This window comes from Alligator mississippiensis, chromosome 13 (genome assembly GCF_030867095.1).
Source record: "Alligator mississippiensis isolate rAllMis1 chromosome 13, rAllMis1, whole genome shotgun sequence".
NCBI classification, from domain to species: domain Eukaryota; kingdom Metazoa; phylum Chordata; order Crocodylia; family Alligatoridae; genus Alligator; species Alligator mississippiensis.
In genome coordinates, this window is record NC_081836.1 from 41,389,792 (window position 1) to 41,406,566 (window position 16,775).

Genomic DNA, 16,775 nt, shown 5'->3' on the forward strand with positions numbered 1-16,775 from the left:
TCCTAGGCAGTGCAAAGCCAGTATAACAGCTCTGTGTTGGCCCACCTTTGTAATTGCCTGGCACCTAGAAAACAGAATGTAGTCTCATGTCAGATAAGCTCCTTTCATGCATTGTCCATAGAGATGGTATGATACATTTTTACAATCCTGTGCTGCCAGTTGGAAGGGATGTGCCTATGACACCCTTTCACACTAGCCATTCTGATTTCTGGCATGGTTTCTTGCAGGCATCATTGCAACTATTGAGCTGAGCCAACAACAGGGAAAGTACAAAGGTGATCTAAAGCTGGTGTTACCACCTTTCATCTCTGTTCTTATACCACATAGCCCTTGACTAGAAGAGAAAATTAAGCCTATCGATGGCAAATCATTGATTTCTGTCCAAACTATTTACCAGTGACTTCTCTCCAGTTTCTCTACCACTGTTTTATTTCAAAAGGCCTGCAAAGAGAGAGAACTTATTAGGACGTTTATTTTCTTGCACACATTACTAGTGATAGGGAATTTGGTAAGCAAATTAAATACATAATGCTCAGAATTGGACGTAATTGATTCTCATTGGGAAGCCTACTTTTGTGGCTCCGTGTTATTCCTCTTCTAGCACACTTTTCTACTTTATCCATTTACTCATTTCTTCTTCTGATTTGGAGCGAGACCAAGCATGAAAAGATATATTGTATCGTCTTTCTCTTCTACAGACTTTGTTTGAAAGGAGCTTGTCCACCTCCACGACACATGACTACATTCTGTTTTCTAATAAAATACTTTCATGTATTGAAGAAGATACTAAAATCCTACTTTCATGCAAAGAGAATTATGAAACATAAATATGTAAGATGAAGTACTACTTCTGTCCTATTGATTACTTTATGACAGCTTTTGAAATGTTTAAGAGTCCAGAGAATATTTCTGGTCTGGAAATACATTAGGAATGTTTTACAATATGTAATCAAACTTGGTAACCAGCCCCTCCCCTCTCAGTCATGTTCTCTTTATCCCCTGTAGACAGTGAAGTCTGCTGCTTGACTGGGAATTCTCAGACAAAATTTGATTAACTCTTCAGGTTCCAAATGTCAAACATGAAATCTTTCATGGCACCTTGCTTACTTGGTAACATTTCAGAGGCACTTGACACTATCCATACCTCCAGTAACAGAAGTGTTCCCCTTCTGATCATGTGCCAAAGAGCCGGAGCAGGCTGACTATTTCTGTTGTCATTTTGTTTTTTTAATGATTCTTTTGCAATCACTTAATTACTTTGTAAGCAAGAGAATTATTCAATCTTAAGACATTTCAAAATATCTCATAGTTTCATAGTTGGTAGGGTTGGAAGGGACCTAAGCAGATCATCAAGTCCGACCCCCTGCCATGGGCAGGAAAGAATGCTGGGGTTAAATGACCCCAACTAGGTATCTATTTATCTAGCCTCCTTTTGAAGACCCCCAGGGTAGGAGCGAGCACCACTTCCCTTGGAAGTTGGTTCCAGCTCCTAGCCGCCCTGACAGTGAAGTAGTGCCTCGTGATATTTAGCCTGAACCTACTCTCAATCAATTTATGGCTGTTATTCCTTGTTACTCCCGGTAGTGCTTGGGGGAACAGGGACTCTCCCATTGCCTGCTGGTTCCCCTTGGCCAGTTTATAGATGGCCACCAGATCCCCTCTCAGCCTTCTCTTGTGGAGGCTGAACAGGTTCAGGTCCTTCAGCCTCTCCTCGTAGGGCCTGCCCTGCTGCCCCCTAATCATGCGAGTGGCCCTCCTCTGGACTCTCTCCATGTTGTCCACATCCCTCCTGAAGTGTGGCACAAAGAACTAGACACAGTACTCCAACTGCGGCCTGAGCAATGTTGCATAGAGGGGGAGGATCACCTCCTTGGACCTGCTCGTGATGCATCTATGGATGCACAACAAAGTGCGCTTGGCCTTCCTGACCACATCCCCACATTGGCAGCCCATGTTCATCTTGGAATCAATAGTGACTCCAAGATCCTTTTCTGCCTCTGTGCTGACAAGAAGGGAGTTCCCCAGCCTGTAGGTATGCTGCTGGTTCTTCCTCCCCAGGTGCAGTACCTTGCACTTGTCAGTATTGAAACCCATCCTGTTCTCATCCGCTTACCTCTGTAACCTGTCCGGATCCGTCATATACCTGGCTGCATTTATTTATATAATTTTAAATGACAGATTTACACTTTTATTTTACAAAGTATTGGAATAACGGTATCCTTACTATCAGTCAAAATGTACTTGCACATATGGCATATGCTGTTTTGAGACCAATGAATTATAAATGTATGTTAGGCCTAACCAGTGTTAGAAAGCTAATGCATTTAATACAGATGTGTCAAAATCAATAGACACTGGTTGCCTGGTAACAAGTGATGCTGCATTTTGTTGAACTAATAAAAAGTGGCTTTTGTGAGAGGTTCTGAAATGAACTGCATACTGGTGAACAGCAATGCAGCAAGCTGAGCACAGCTCTGTGCCATTTTAATTGTGAAATTCTGAACTTAAGCAGACAGGGTTTGTCACTTGCAGTCACATGATAAGTGATAAATATGAGAAAAGAATAAAAAAGATTTCCAGTTTGTGGTTCTAAGCACACAACAAATTCAAAGGAGCATAAGGCAGTTAAACATACAAATCCCTGAGACTCTTTTTAAAACCCCTGCCAGTAGGTGCACTGTAATCATACATTTGTTTCATCATGATCTTTCCCTCTTTATGAGTTTTAACCCTCCTTTCGCAATAACTTAGCACTTATAGTTTCTAAGTGTTTGCAGTGGAAAAGTACATTATCTACTAAGACATGATAGATGTCACTAAAATTTGCTAAATTTATTAGAACATGTTTATTTAATACAATTTTAACTATTTCCTCAGAGAGTTTTCCAGAAACTCTCCCTGCACATGTGTGCATATAGCAACAAAATTGCTTTGGAAATACAAACTAGTTACCCTGTCCTGCTGCTGTGTACTTAATCAATTCTTGATGACTTCAGTGGATGTGTCCAGATGTGCGTGGACATTCGGTTCCCTGGGGAAAAATAACAGCAGTGCACCTTGCACCACAGCTACTTGTCCTGGGGAACACCTGTGCCACATGCGCTTTGGCATGCAGCAAGTTGCCCCAGGTGGGGTAGGGGAGGCTGGGGCCAGCACTGGGTTAGCCCCAGATGCCTTACCTGGGGTCCTGGGGGCCTCCCAGGGCTGCAGCCATGGCAATTCTGCTGTGCAGAGCCTGGCTGGCAGCCACAGCACAGGTCCGGGTGGCCAGGCTCTGCTTTTCACACACACTGTCCAAGCATGCGCTGCAGTGGTTTTTTTTCTCCACATTTTCTTTTTACCCCTTGATATCCAGGGGCCAGAAAACCCACAGAAATAAGAACCACCCCGGCACATGCTAGGGCAGCATGCCCTTGCAGCAAAGAGAACACCAGATGGTGTGGTATGAGGCATTGCAATTGGACACACCCAATCAGTACCAAACGTATTGTACAATAAGCGTATTATAGGGAATGAGGTTTGGTTTGTAAGAACACTCTCCAACACCAAAAAGGTTAACATATAAGGGATCTCCAAGTGTCTATCAAAAAGTGCTTGCTTGTTCTTTTCCTCCATCAATAGTCTAGATTGGATTACATTTTTATTTGGCAATTTTTTAATCCTTCAGCAGTGCATAAAGAAAAAAAATGACTGTAACAAATGTCGTTAAACATCCTTTAAACAGAAACAAATTTTTCAGGTGAAAACTTTTATTATGAACTCCTGTGGTTTAGATGGGAAGAACTGCACATTGTTTTAGAAATTTCAGTGACTAAATATTTTTGGTTTCCACCAAAATGTGAATGAATAATTAATTAATAACTCTCTGGATTGTAAACGTTCTTTGCTCATGATGACAAATTTTATTCTTTCCTTTATTCTGTCACATATAGTGTACTCACTGTTCATTAACATACAGTTTTCCTAACAACAGTACTAAAATACCCATAAGTGCTAAAATTTCAACTTAAATGTTCACTTATTCACATATCGTTTCAGTGTGTGAGTGTGTTTCAGGATGTCTATTGTATATGCTTGTAAGAAAATGAATTTTCATGCCCTAGTTCACAGGTGGGCAAAATATGGCCCGCAGGCTGGATCTGGCAGCGGTTCCCTTGATCCCGCCTAGCCCAGGCATTGCCCCACTGTGTGGTGCATCCTGGAATGGCTCTTCAGCTGGACTGCCTTTCTAGGCAGCCCAGGTGGTGCTGGCTCCTTCCGGCTCCTGCTGCCACTGGCCCCAGCACCGTGGTACCAGTGGGGATCCCCATGCACAGCCCTGACCGAGCCCGCCCTGCACCTGCTCTGGACTTGTCTCGCCAGGTTGAGCAGCAGCAGCAACAGTGGTGGCCAGGCAGAAACTGTTGCTCAGCACAGGGGAAAAGCAGCCCCTCCCCCTCACTGCTGCTGAGCTCTTCAAGCTGCAGCCGGCTGGAGCCTGTGCCAGACTGCCCCGTGTCTGCTCTGCACTACTACTGTTGCCCTGCTGGGCAGCCCAGAGGCAGTGGTGATGGTGGTTAGGGATGCAGGGCACCCCAGGATGGGTTCCAGGTGCCTGCAGCAGGAAGGGCACAGCAGCAGCGAGGGGGAGGGGCCACTTTTCCTCTGTGCTTAGTAACAGTTCCTGCCTGGCAACTGCTACTGTTCAACATGGGTGAGTCCAGAGCAGGTGCAGGGCAGACCGGGGCAGGCGTGTGCAAGCAGGTCCCCACCAATACCATGGGGCTAGGGCCAGCAGTGGTGGCAGCCAGAAGGAGGTGCCACTACCTGGGTTGCATAGAAAAGAAGTCCAGCCATGGAGCCACCTCAGCCCCAGTGTGAGCCCAGGGGGTGGCAGGAACACCACAGGCAGTTGGTGTGGACAGGCTGCCATCAAGGCTGCACATGTGGGATGAGTCCAGAATGGGTGTGGGGCAGCGCTGGGGCTGCATGCTGTTGGTAGCAGGGAGGCACCACAGGTTATGCAGGCTCTGGACTGTTGCAGGGCAGGGTGGGTGCTGACCAGCTCAGGGGAATACATGGGGGCTCCCATGTAACCCCACAATACCCACAAACCCTCCCCCACAAAACCCACAACCACACCTTCTCCCACACAATCGCACATGCCACATACACTGCACCCACCCACACCCTCCCCCACAAACTCCACACCCCTCCCCATACGTAACCCCTGCACACACCCAGGCACCTCTGGGGGAAGCCCAGCTCACTGCTACATACCCCACCGCATATGCACCTACACCCCCCCATGCACAACCCACACCCCCCATACACACCTGCGCACATTTAGGGGGAGCCACATTCACTGCTATGCACACACACCCCACCCCCATCCTTCACACACACCCCCAGTTACCCACTCCCTCCATACACCCCACAGCCCCCCACAAACCCATACCTACCCACCCACCCACACACACAACCTCACAACCCCCCACAAATACCCTATACCCACCCACATCGCACATACCCCTACACCCTCTCCCACATACAAGCACATACACACCCACAGTCTCCCACAAACCCCATACCCACCCACCCATACCCCCACACACCTCCAGTTATACAAGAGTAAGACTTCATTTTGAGCTATTATGCAATCACCTCTTTATACACAACACAACCACACACACATCAGGACAATTTTTTTTTTAAATAAAATTAAAATATGTTATTATGGAGCTTTGATTTTTAGTATATAAATTTGTTTTTTTTTCCAGTTCCAAGATGGCAAACCTGTTTCCCAAACGGAGTACTTCTGAGGGCAATGGGAGGGGACTTCTGGTGGCAAAGGTCAGAAGTTGGGACTTCCTGTCCCAAGATGGCGACCAGGGGACAGGGTACCTGTGAAAGGGTGGGGCTACCCTTATGGTCCTTGACAGCTCCCCAAAACTTGTTAAGTGGCCCTCCAGCCAAAATAATTGCCCATCCCTGCCCTAGTTAGTTAAAAATGCTTCTCGCTATGAGAAGCTGGAGAAGCTGCACACCACAATTCAGTTCTAGGAGCATATGTTATGTAATTCAGTCATTCCAGATGTACATCACTGCTTCTGAGAAAATAATTTTACTTTCAGACTTTTAGTCTAAATGGTATTGGTTTATATGCTATTTTTGCCTTTGCAAGAATAATTTTCCTTTAATCTGTTTATTAACAGCTATACCAGTGCTCTGAGCTGAAGCCATATCCTTTTTTGAAACCTTAACTGTAGCATAAATTAATTCCATTAGACAGCTGTTGATTTTTTTTTTTTTTTAATGTTAAGGAATAGCAAGGAAAACTATACCACATGCATTCATTTTCTTTCTTTTCTTTTCCCCCCTCCATACATCAGCTGCATTTTTTATTATTTAATTGTAGTTTGGCCAGTTCTGAGTTCCTAAAACTTTTGGCAAAGAAGGGATGCATTTCAAACAAAATTCGGGGAAATTTTATACCGAACCTTGGTTGCTTTGCAGTGCTGGAAGAAAACCAACTTTATGTGATTGTCACTTCTAACTGGGCAAAATTTGGAGTCGTCTTCCAACCCCAGTGGCAAAGCAAAACTCGCCCAAACCTGTGAACTGAATCATTCACTAGTTTTAACACCAAGAGAATTTGTGACTGACAGAAAGGGTAGAAACTGTAAAGGAGCAGCCTGATTAAACAGTTAGGTCCCATGGTTGAAAGTTCTTTTAATCAAAAGCAAGAATTTTTTCACCTAAGCAAGTGTTTCCCTTCATAAGGTCTCAATTCCACTTCTCCTCACTAACTAGCAAGGACTGTAATCAAAACTACTTTGATCATTCTCCTGCCCTACATTATTCATAGAATGAGACAGCCAACAACGTAGGACTGTCTGCAGCTGAAATAAGTGAGATCATCCCAGACTAGTTTGCCTTTCCCAGTATGGTGGCTCTTCTGTGGCTTGTGGGAGCAAACACACTTAACACACTTTTCATGATAGGAGCTTGTATATCCTAAAAAGTCATGTAAACATTTCCTTTATAAAAAGCACAAGTCTTATTCAGTGTAACCATGCTGATGAGAGGCTCTGGTTTATGCTGCTGATATTGTAGTGGAGATTTTAGTTGCTGTAGTAACACAGCCAATATTTCAGCAAATTCAATTTTTCAGCTCTGTTACTTCTTCACTGTCCCTACCCCTCAAAAATGGGGAAAAAATTCCTTGTGTGCAGTGTGAACCATGTTACTGCACTCTTTCACCCCAAGCCTTTTCATTGTTGAAGTATAAATGAGTAGAAGTAAACCAGTAATCTCTATGAAATTTCTTTCATATACATGTTTGTTCTTTTTGGAACATCCTTTGCAGAACCAAAATGGCAGACTGATAACAGCTGCTATTTATATTTACAATATAGGATTCATTCACATCATTTGCCTAATTGTTTCATATTAGTGTTGTTGGAAAAAATCATATGGTTGATGTCAGTCTGCATCAATGCAAAAAAACTGAAGGTTATTAAAGCTTAACTGGATTTGGTTTTAGTTAGAACAAAAGAGCAAAAGAATACAGTACCTTTTGGTGACTTAAGTGTCATCGCAGCAAAGTCACCATCATAACTTCCTAAAAAAAATAATCAAGACACGCTGGTATGCTTGTTCTGTTTCATGTCACAAACATTGCAAACACAGCACACTAAATCAAAATACTTCAAAGGCAGACAGTATTACATTCTTATTAGGAGCAACTTCCCATACACTTAGTCATATTGAACAGTACCTTGATTTTCAAATAGCTTCTCTGAAGTCAATGTGACTACTTGGTGGCACTGATATACTAGGTTTGAGTGTGGGATTTGGAATCAGGCTCTTAGGCCATCCAATTTTCCTTCTTAAACTAGGATTTCTTGTTTCTCATTTTCTGAATTTATACTTGATTTTAGATGCCAATGGGGTCACGGAATACCTCTTTCTGGGCACGTCTGCATGAGGCGCTTAATGCCCATTGGGCTAATTCTACTGCACATTAGCGTGGCTGGCAAAAATCATAAAACTCTTGTACACCATGCATCCATCCTTGCCTATTTTTAAAGCAGAACTGGGTTTGGTAGTGGTCCATTGTTATTTTTTAGTAGATACAAGAACCACTAAGGCTTCACACTGTTCATTTCTTAGTATATAATTTAATGCAAAATTATGTGTAAATAATTAAAATTCCATGAAAATAGACTTGATTGATTCGCTTCCATTTATGTTTACTGTCTGCTTACCCAAGTCCACTGCTGATCTTCTCAGCAGATGGAAATAGATTTGCCCAAGTCCATTTTCTTCTAGCATGAGGAACTGGATGTGGGAGGTATACTTACCAGGATAATATTCTTCACTAGCCCAACTGGACCTATGACATTGCAATTATAGGTCGGCATGTTGCCTGCCCTGAAAATTAGGTATGGAGGAAACTCATTTTATCTCATTTTTAATGTTCTCATATCATATGAATTTGAAAATGTTAGTTTTCAAAGAGACAGAAAGGGTTTCGGTACAAGAGGGATATCTTGAACCATAAAGCATTATATATGCTTCCTTTTAACTGGGAAACTTCATTTTTTTAAAAAATGAAAGACCTGTTGTAAAATAAGGGAAGTGAAAGAAACATGGCTTTTAATAATAGAAAATAAAGTGATCTACAAACTTAAGTTAGTTTTGTAACACTGAGAAAAAGGTTGAGAGTTCCTTAAAATGTCATGAGGTTCAACATCTCCAATGAAAATAGATACTGGGCCCATTTCAAACTAAAAAACACCTGGATTTCCATGTCTGTATTTTGTCTTTGTCAAACTGAGGCATAAATATGTTTCTGTATCTTTTCTATGCTTGACTACTTCAGTGACTGTTTAAAAATCAGCCTTTGTACTAACAGTAGCTATGGTTACTTCCTGCAGAATACTCAAAAACTGGAAATATTATTTAACAAGTAAAGGTGAGATAACACAGATGAAACTGTTTAAGTGTTTCTCATTGTGGTGTTAAGGCTTCCTCTCCTATACCTAGTACTGCTCACGGTTTCTCCTGTAGCCTGAGATGCCTTTTCTACTAAGACCAACTTTATCTCTCAGGAGCTGCCTTTTCATAGCTCTGTTCAACTGCCAAAGAATGGATATTTCTGTGACATGACCAACACCTTTTTTGATGTCTGATTATTTATTGAAAAATTCCCCAGGCTCAGAATGAAAAAAAACCACCAGTCACTCTGCAATAAAATGTAATTCTATTAAGGGATTTAACAAGACATTAGCCAAACAGCTGATAATATATATGTTGGTACCTGGGATACTGAGGCATTAAAAAAACCTTGTTCTTGCAGCATAATTAAAATGCCTCCAACTCTAAGGAGGAAAATGACTCTGTTGCATGCTAGGAGATAGAAAAATTTGGATAAAGATACTGGGGCAGATTTCTTTATGAATTCATTAGGATCTGGGTTGAGTCCTGAAAGTTTGCACAAAGCAGGCAGGAATTCAGATTTTGAGGTCTCCATGAAATAACCCATGTAGGATATCATTTATATGCCTGAGAAAAGGGTGGGCTGTATGGACAGTTGCTAAAATTTGAACCTGTGGTCTCAAGTATTTTGTAATTCAATGTTTTTATTGTATTAATGCCTAAATGCTTAGAATCATGTCTCCTATATCCAGTGGGGGAGCAAGGATTAGCCTTTGTCATACTTCCTTTGAAAATGAACACCCAAAGGCTCTAAATCCAGTCACCCTGGTTTTTAAAAAAAAGTTATCAGGCTTTTATGTCACACTTGGTTGAGATAGATACATGACCCCAGTTTTGAATCAGGCAAATTGCCTAGTTTAGCATTATGTGTGACAGTGAACATACCTCTAGATATATGAAATCATTAACTGAATCACCCTCTGGATATGACAAATGATGCATTAGTCCCTGTCGCTTTCTTGGGTGTTAAATCCAGTAAGCTATTCCTATGTCTGAGTCTCATCATCCATTTTTGGGCAACCACTTGTCGTTGTTGTAGCTGAAGATTTCTTTGCTGTCAGAAATGAAAAAATCTAGACTTTTTGGAGGCTTTCCAAATAAGCTTGGGTATACTTATCAGTTAGCAGTAGGGTGGGTAGTGGTAGGTAGCACACCACAAATAAGACTTTTGTACTTGTACTGTTTCTAAATGTGAAGCCATATGATTGTTGATGGAGTCACATACAGATCTTCTTCCCTGCTATATGCTTCCCTGGTACTGCCTTTTCACCTCTTTCTTCCCGTATTACTCAGTCCTTGCTTCTACGGATGACCTAGAATCCATGCAACATCAGCTCAAGGAAGTATCACAAGGGGGGATCCAACTCCCTGCAGCACTGGGACGGTAAGGAGTTTGTCAAGGAAGTAATATAATTTTTTCATTATTTTTCAGTGTCTTCAGATGGATGGCATCTGTAGCTTTCATTGAGGTCCTGCAAATTACTAGAATGGATCCTTTCCTAATAGTATCAGCTTCTTCAGAGGAGGTTATAGAGCAGGTTTAGGCAAAATGGCAGATCCGTCCAGACTTCTAGGGTGACAAATTGGAATGCAGGACACATGCCCACATTCCCACCCACCCCTCCCATAGCACGGCTGGAGCAGAGCTGAGCAGAACCTGTGGAGGGGCAGAGGTGGATGCAGGCTGCCCACTGTGGGATCAGGGCTCCTCTCCCGCAACCTGCTGTCCTGCCCCTAGGAGCCTCAAGCCAGGCACACCAACATGGTGAGGTTGCCCCTGCCTACCTGACAGTAGAAGGGGGCACAACTCCATGCTGTTGCCACTGGGCAGGCATGGCATACCTTGTGTGCAGGACAGCAGGGCAGGAAGCCTTAAGCCCACATCCTCCCCCACCCCGCACACAAATCTGGGAGGTACATGACCCCCTATCCCCCCAACCCTGGGCAGGGCATACACACAGTAGCAGGGAACTGCCCTCCCCCCAGATGAGCCACCCATGGGTCCATCCCACTCCCCAGCTAGGCCCTGCGGCCACACATTCCTGTTCTGGGCCCCACACTACCCCATTCCCTCCCTCACCAGGGGGGCCTCAATCTGTATCCCCCATGGACTTACCTGCAGGCAGTAGGGAAGCTGCTTTCCATCACTGCCTGGGGCTGTATTTCTGGCCACGTACATGTGTGTGTACACACATGCACGTGGCACTCCCTGCAGCCCCTTGCAGGCTGGAACTCTGCCAGGCTGCAAGGGGAACCCACTGTTTCTCACATGTTTCTGCAGTGAACAGAAAAGCCAGATCCCTTAACAACACTGTGAAACTGGGACAAATGCTATCCCAGAGTCATGCAGCCCAGGACTGAAACTTGATGTTCCCGTTTTGGGACCATCCCACCCAATTAGGGATGAATGGTCATCCTACAGACTCCATTTCCCAGCAGCCCCTGGCCACTCCATGGAGACCCCAGGAGTGGCATGGGCCTTGACAGCTCTGTGTTCCTAGGGTTTCCATGGAGACTGGCCCGAGTGGTGCTGGCAGGGTGTGTGGCTGGGAGGATAGCTGCGTTTGGGGCTAGGGCCAGGATCTCATGGACCTGACAGCAGGGGGCAGAGTCAGGACAGAGCCATGATCTGCCGCCTGCACGTCCCTGCCGGTGGAACCCATGCTTATCACAGGGGAATTTGGACTGTGGCTCTATCCCAGCTCTACCCTGTGCTGTCAACTCTGCAAGAACCCAACTCCGTGCCTGGTCCTGGACACAGGCAGGCCAGACTTTGCTCACCTGTTTTGTAGAGCTGCAAAAATTCTTATATGACATCCCTTGTCTCAAGACAGAATGAAGATGGCTTCTCTGCAGACCCTGCATCTATAAGGGGACATCATCCCATCTTACCAAGCCCTCCTATGACCCCAGCTGACTTCCTGCCCTTTGGGCAGGGGGCTAAACTCGATGATCTTCCGAGGTCCCTTCCAGCCCTAATGTCTATGAAATCTATGAAATCCTACTGGGGATGGTTCAAGGAGGATCTGTTCAGATGAACCTCTAAAACATCTTCTCCCTTTGAACCTCCCACATCTTCTTAGATTTACAGGGTAACCAAAACTAAAGAGACAACTTTGCCATATGCTTTATCTTTGTCAGGGAGATTTCAGGCTTGCAGAACAGTGCCAAAAGTGGCAAAACAAAAGATATTGTGTATTCTTCGAGGGCATCCTATTTACAGATTCCTCACTTTGGGGCTGTGCGGTGTGCAGCTGTGAGCAAGACTGGAACACTATTTACCTTTCTCCTTTGGGAAGAAAGAACTGTGAAACCCAAAGGGATTCCTCAAGCTGTGGACTGTGCTATGTCTGCTTCCAGATACATTCTCCTTCTAGCTTAATTTAATTCAGTCAATTTGATCTGACTTCACCTCACAGGAGATTACAACTCCCAGTGTCACTTGAGGCTTTGTTGTTCTTCCATCATTGCACATTTCTTGGCTAGACTTAAAATTAGCATAGCAACTGTTTATTCTGTTTGTTACACTCATGTCAAGTCAGTGCCTCAAAGGAGAGATGGGGTGTGTGTGAATAGGATGGAAAAAAAAGTAAAAGCATGGTTGTCTGGAGAAATATTCTATAGTCCCAGGTTTCACCTACATATCTCTGTAGTACTTGGTAAGATCAGGGAAGTATTAGATATAGCTTGATGACACTGAATGAAAATAATGAATATTTTGAGATAGGGAAGGCAAATATGAGAGGCAGAGAAAGCTACCTTTCAAACGAGTTGTACCGTGTACACTCTTACATCTTAGGAGGCCATGGCGTTAGAATGCAAGCTGGATTAATGCCTTCTGAATGTCCAGGTGATGTGTATAAAAATCTTGTGACAAAGTGTCTCTGTATTTAATACGTTCTGGCACTCAGATTTCGTTAATATGTTCAAGTACGCTATCTGCAGCCTCTTCAAGAGCTGTGCATGTCAGGAGTGCATAAATGAGCAATGGCTATTTAAACGTGGAACAAAAACCAAGTTGGTGAATGGGAAATATGCAAAAATTATGCAGAAAAACTACTTTCTTCACTATTCCCAATAAATAATGAAATACTGGGAAAGGACCAAAGGAAATCAAGATCATATCTTCACAGTGACTAAATATTTAAAGTGCCCAAACATTGAGAGTTGGATGACACACAACACTTTTCAAACAAATTGCCTTGAGGAAAATTTAATAGAACCTTGCATTAGCAAATTATTTATGTAGTAACCTTTGGGAATGATTCTAGCATTCTGATTGGATAAAACCAAGTTAGATAACCTGGAGTAAGACAAGAATTGTTGCTTTCCAGTCCATATGAGCAGGCAAAAGGGATGTTACAATCAGAAATTGTCGCCCATCCTGGACAGTGACAGGAGTCTAGCATGTGATTCAATGAGAACAGAACACTGACTGCAGCGATCTGCTCTTCTATTTTATCATGTATATTAGTAGTTCATGTGTGTGCTTGTACACTATTACAGGGATGTGCAAGCTGTATCCTCCAGCACCTTGCAAACTTCTAGTAAAGGCAGGAGGTATGTCTTTGGAAAGGAAGAGTAAGTAAAGCTGGTGGAAAAGGGGGAAATAACTGTAGGGATCTGTGGCAGGGCACTGTTGGTGCCAGCCACTTTAAGGGCTGGAGCAGGCAGCAGCCAGGTGCTTGAGTACAGTGGCCATTTTGAGACCCAGGATATATATAGGGTGAAGCAGTAGTTTGCTGCTAACAGCCATGAAAGACACATCAGCTGATGGAGCTGAGGCTCAGGAACAGCTTAGAGGTTTATGGGCTGGGTCTATGGGGATGGAAGAGGCTCCTGGTCCTGGGAGTGACCTAAAACTGCAGGGATGGGTGGCCTGGTGGGGCTTCTGGTAGCACAGGAGCCCCCAGGAAAGGCCAGACCACTTACCACCCTGGTGAAAGGCAGGTTGGGGCACCTTAATAACCCCAGCTCCCACAGTTGGGTGGGTAACCCTGTAGTAGGGCCTGAGAAGGAGGACCCATGTAAAGGAGTGTGGGCTGGTTGCTCAGAAGCCTGACTTGAGGCACCCTCGACTGGTCAATGCTGGGGCCAGGACCAGAAGGTTCAAAAAGGGGCAGGGGCCCACTGTGAGGGATGCCCAGAGCCAAGGGCCTGGGTTTCCGACTGGCCATGGAGGTGAGGCCAGGGCCTGTGTGGCCAAAGGTCCCAGAGGAACCATACCTGAAAGCGGGAAGAGCGCAGGGAGCTAGGCAGCCCATAATGAGGGTGGAGTAGGCCACCTGATGGGAAGGGGTCTAGTTGGGGTCCAGACTAGAGTGTTAAGGAGCCAAGTGTGGGGCCAGAGATGTTAAGAACTGAGGTGCTGTCTGTGAGGCATGGGCTGCGGCGTAGGGGAGGTTTCAGAGCTGCAGACAACGCCCTCTGGCATCAGGGCAGAAAATGGCCAGCCTCCTGCCTTGGTAATATCTTAATCATTTTCCATCAAGGCATGGCAAGTGAGAGAGGTGGGCAGTTAGCCCGGAAACAGGTAGACAGGCTAACTTCTAATCGGCCCTGGGAAGGCTCCATGTTACAATGAGAGAGAGAGAGGCAGGTGGTTAGCCCAGAAACAGGTGAGCTGGCCACCTTCTAACTGGCCTCGGGAAGGCCCCCTGTTACAGGATCAATTCACCATTATCCTAAACTTTAAATAATCATTTACAAATGTGAAATAAGTATAAAATATTCTCACCCTGTAATAGTAGCATTTTACACAGCTGTAAATGACAACACAAAGTGTGGGAGAAGGGTGAATTTAGCCTCTAATTTCTGCAGGGTGCTACAAATACAAAACCTGCACAGCAACTAGGAACAGGAAATGAAGAAAAATGCTTTCCGTCCGCTGAACCTGCAGGAGTTTAGGCAGGAAACATGCATTTGTATATGTTCTTTGAATTTGTTCATGTAAAATCTTTTACTATATAAATAAAATATATAATTTCAATGTTGGCCTTTTCAACCCTGGTTGCTCTCTCTCTCTGCTGAGTCAGGTGCTCCATGGACTTTTAACACATAATTAATTAATAACAGTAATACTGTTCCCCTTTAGCAGGTCTTATGTTCCTAAGACCAACCTTGTCTCCAAACCTTAACACAGCTGCAACATCTTGTGACCTGAATTACTAGGAGCCATGAGATTTAATATGAACAGAACAGAATGGTTGACCCCTAAAAATAAACTTACAAAATCTTTAGTATAAGAGAAAGCAGCTGCCTTACCTCATGAACTTACTTTAACATTGCAGCTGGTACCACATCTTGTGTTCAGTTGTCTCTAAACATCTTAACTCTTAAGACTGTTTGATGATTGGTGATACTTACATATCATAATCCTGGTTACTACTAATCTTGCTTTATTATACTGGTATTAGAGTGATTGTCCTTCTTGGAGGAAATATTAACACTACAAATTAATTTCTATGGAAGAGATCATGTGGCATGAGCCACGCTTAAACAACTGTGGGTCGTTTCTATGTAGCACAGAGAGGAGAACCACACTCATTATTGTGATTCTAATTACCTCTTTTTGCTAGAGGTAATTAGATCAATGCTCAAACCACTTGTCAGCGAACACTAAGGGAAAAATAAAAGTGATAGAACTGGAGTGATTAGAATCTAAGTAACTTTATAATTTAAGTATGGCTGTTTACACCCAGATGAAAGGCAGACTTTGGTGTAAATGTGTGACAGCATCAGAGTCTCTGTATACGCCAGTGGCATCTTTGCTTAAAAGACAGCTTTGGGTAACAACTGATACCCTGAGTTGCACCTGGATTTGAAAACTGTTTAACATGATCTCAGGCTAGCAGATCACATAGCTCTGCATGAAAGGATAGCTTTTTCCAAGTGATTGCCAAAAGCAATGTAACATTGTATAATCCAAGTGGGAGTGAGTATCTACACGTTTGGAAGTTTTGCTTAGATTAAGGTTAAAATCATAGCTGTTGAAAGGAGATGCAATACCAACCTCACAATTGTTCAAATTTGATTTGTCAGTAGTTACAGCTTCACTGTTCGGAAGCTCTTGTACTTTGCCCTGGATTTCTTAATCTAAAGGTTTTAAAATCTCATAATTTAAATATTTTAAGAAATACATTTTCAATCAAATATAGATGAAAAGAGCCCTTTCCCCCATAACACCTAACCATCTAGAACGGGCAAATGACTCCTTTCTACTTTTGACTCTTACGCTGTTGCAGGCAATACAAATTAAAGTGCTCTTATGACAATTTAAAAAAAAATTATGTCATTCTTCATCATATTTAGATACAAGGGACTGTAATTTCTTGCACACAGATATGTGGAAGGCCTACCGATGTTGATGAGAGATTTGATATTTTTACCAAATATTATTCAGTCTATTTTGTATCTGTCAGAATACAATGTATCAGTGATAGAGTAATGTTTTCAATTCTTGTGGGTTGAGGCCAAAAATTCTTTTTTTAGGATTCAGAGTAGTTGGATAGTGAAACTCTCTAGTTCTACTTTAAAAATACTCATCATTATCTCTCTTACTGATGACATAGTCACCTTGATTGTCAAAACAGTGTGAAGCCTCATTGTTACTAAAATTTTAAGTGAAGGCATTAATGCCTATGGAGGTATGTTCCTTAAGTACCTCAAAAATCAGGGCCTGTTTCTTCTACCTGAGATTGCAGCAGACTCATTAACCTCCTACAAGGATCAGCCAGTAAACGGGAATAAAGACTCTCTTTCCTAGTATTGGTTACATTGGGACTTAATCTGTG

The 16,775-nt window shown here is 43.4% G+C and overlaps 1 protein-coding gene across 2 annotated transcripts in view; it reads right to left on the minus strand.

The window, feature by feature from the left end:
* SHISA9 (shisa family member 9) overlaps nucleotides 1-16,775 on the minus strand; it is a 323,373-nt gene that overhangs the window by 18,151 nt on the left and 288,447 nt on the right. Inside the window, exon 4 of one of the 2 annotated variants that reach the window (XM_059716285.1) lies at nucleotides 7,556-7,603. The exons of the other annotated variant lie outside the window; for it this stretch is intronic. Within the exon in view, the coding sequence (XP_059572268.1) occupies nucleotides 7,556-7,603 (48 nt within the window). The remainder of the gene's footprint in view (nucleotides 1-7,555; nucleotides 7,604-16,775) is intronic. 2 annotated transcript variants of the gene reach the window in all.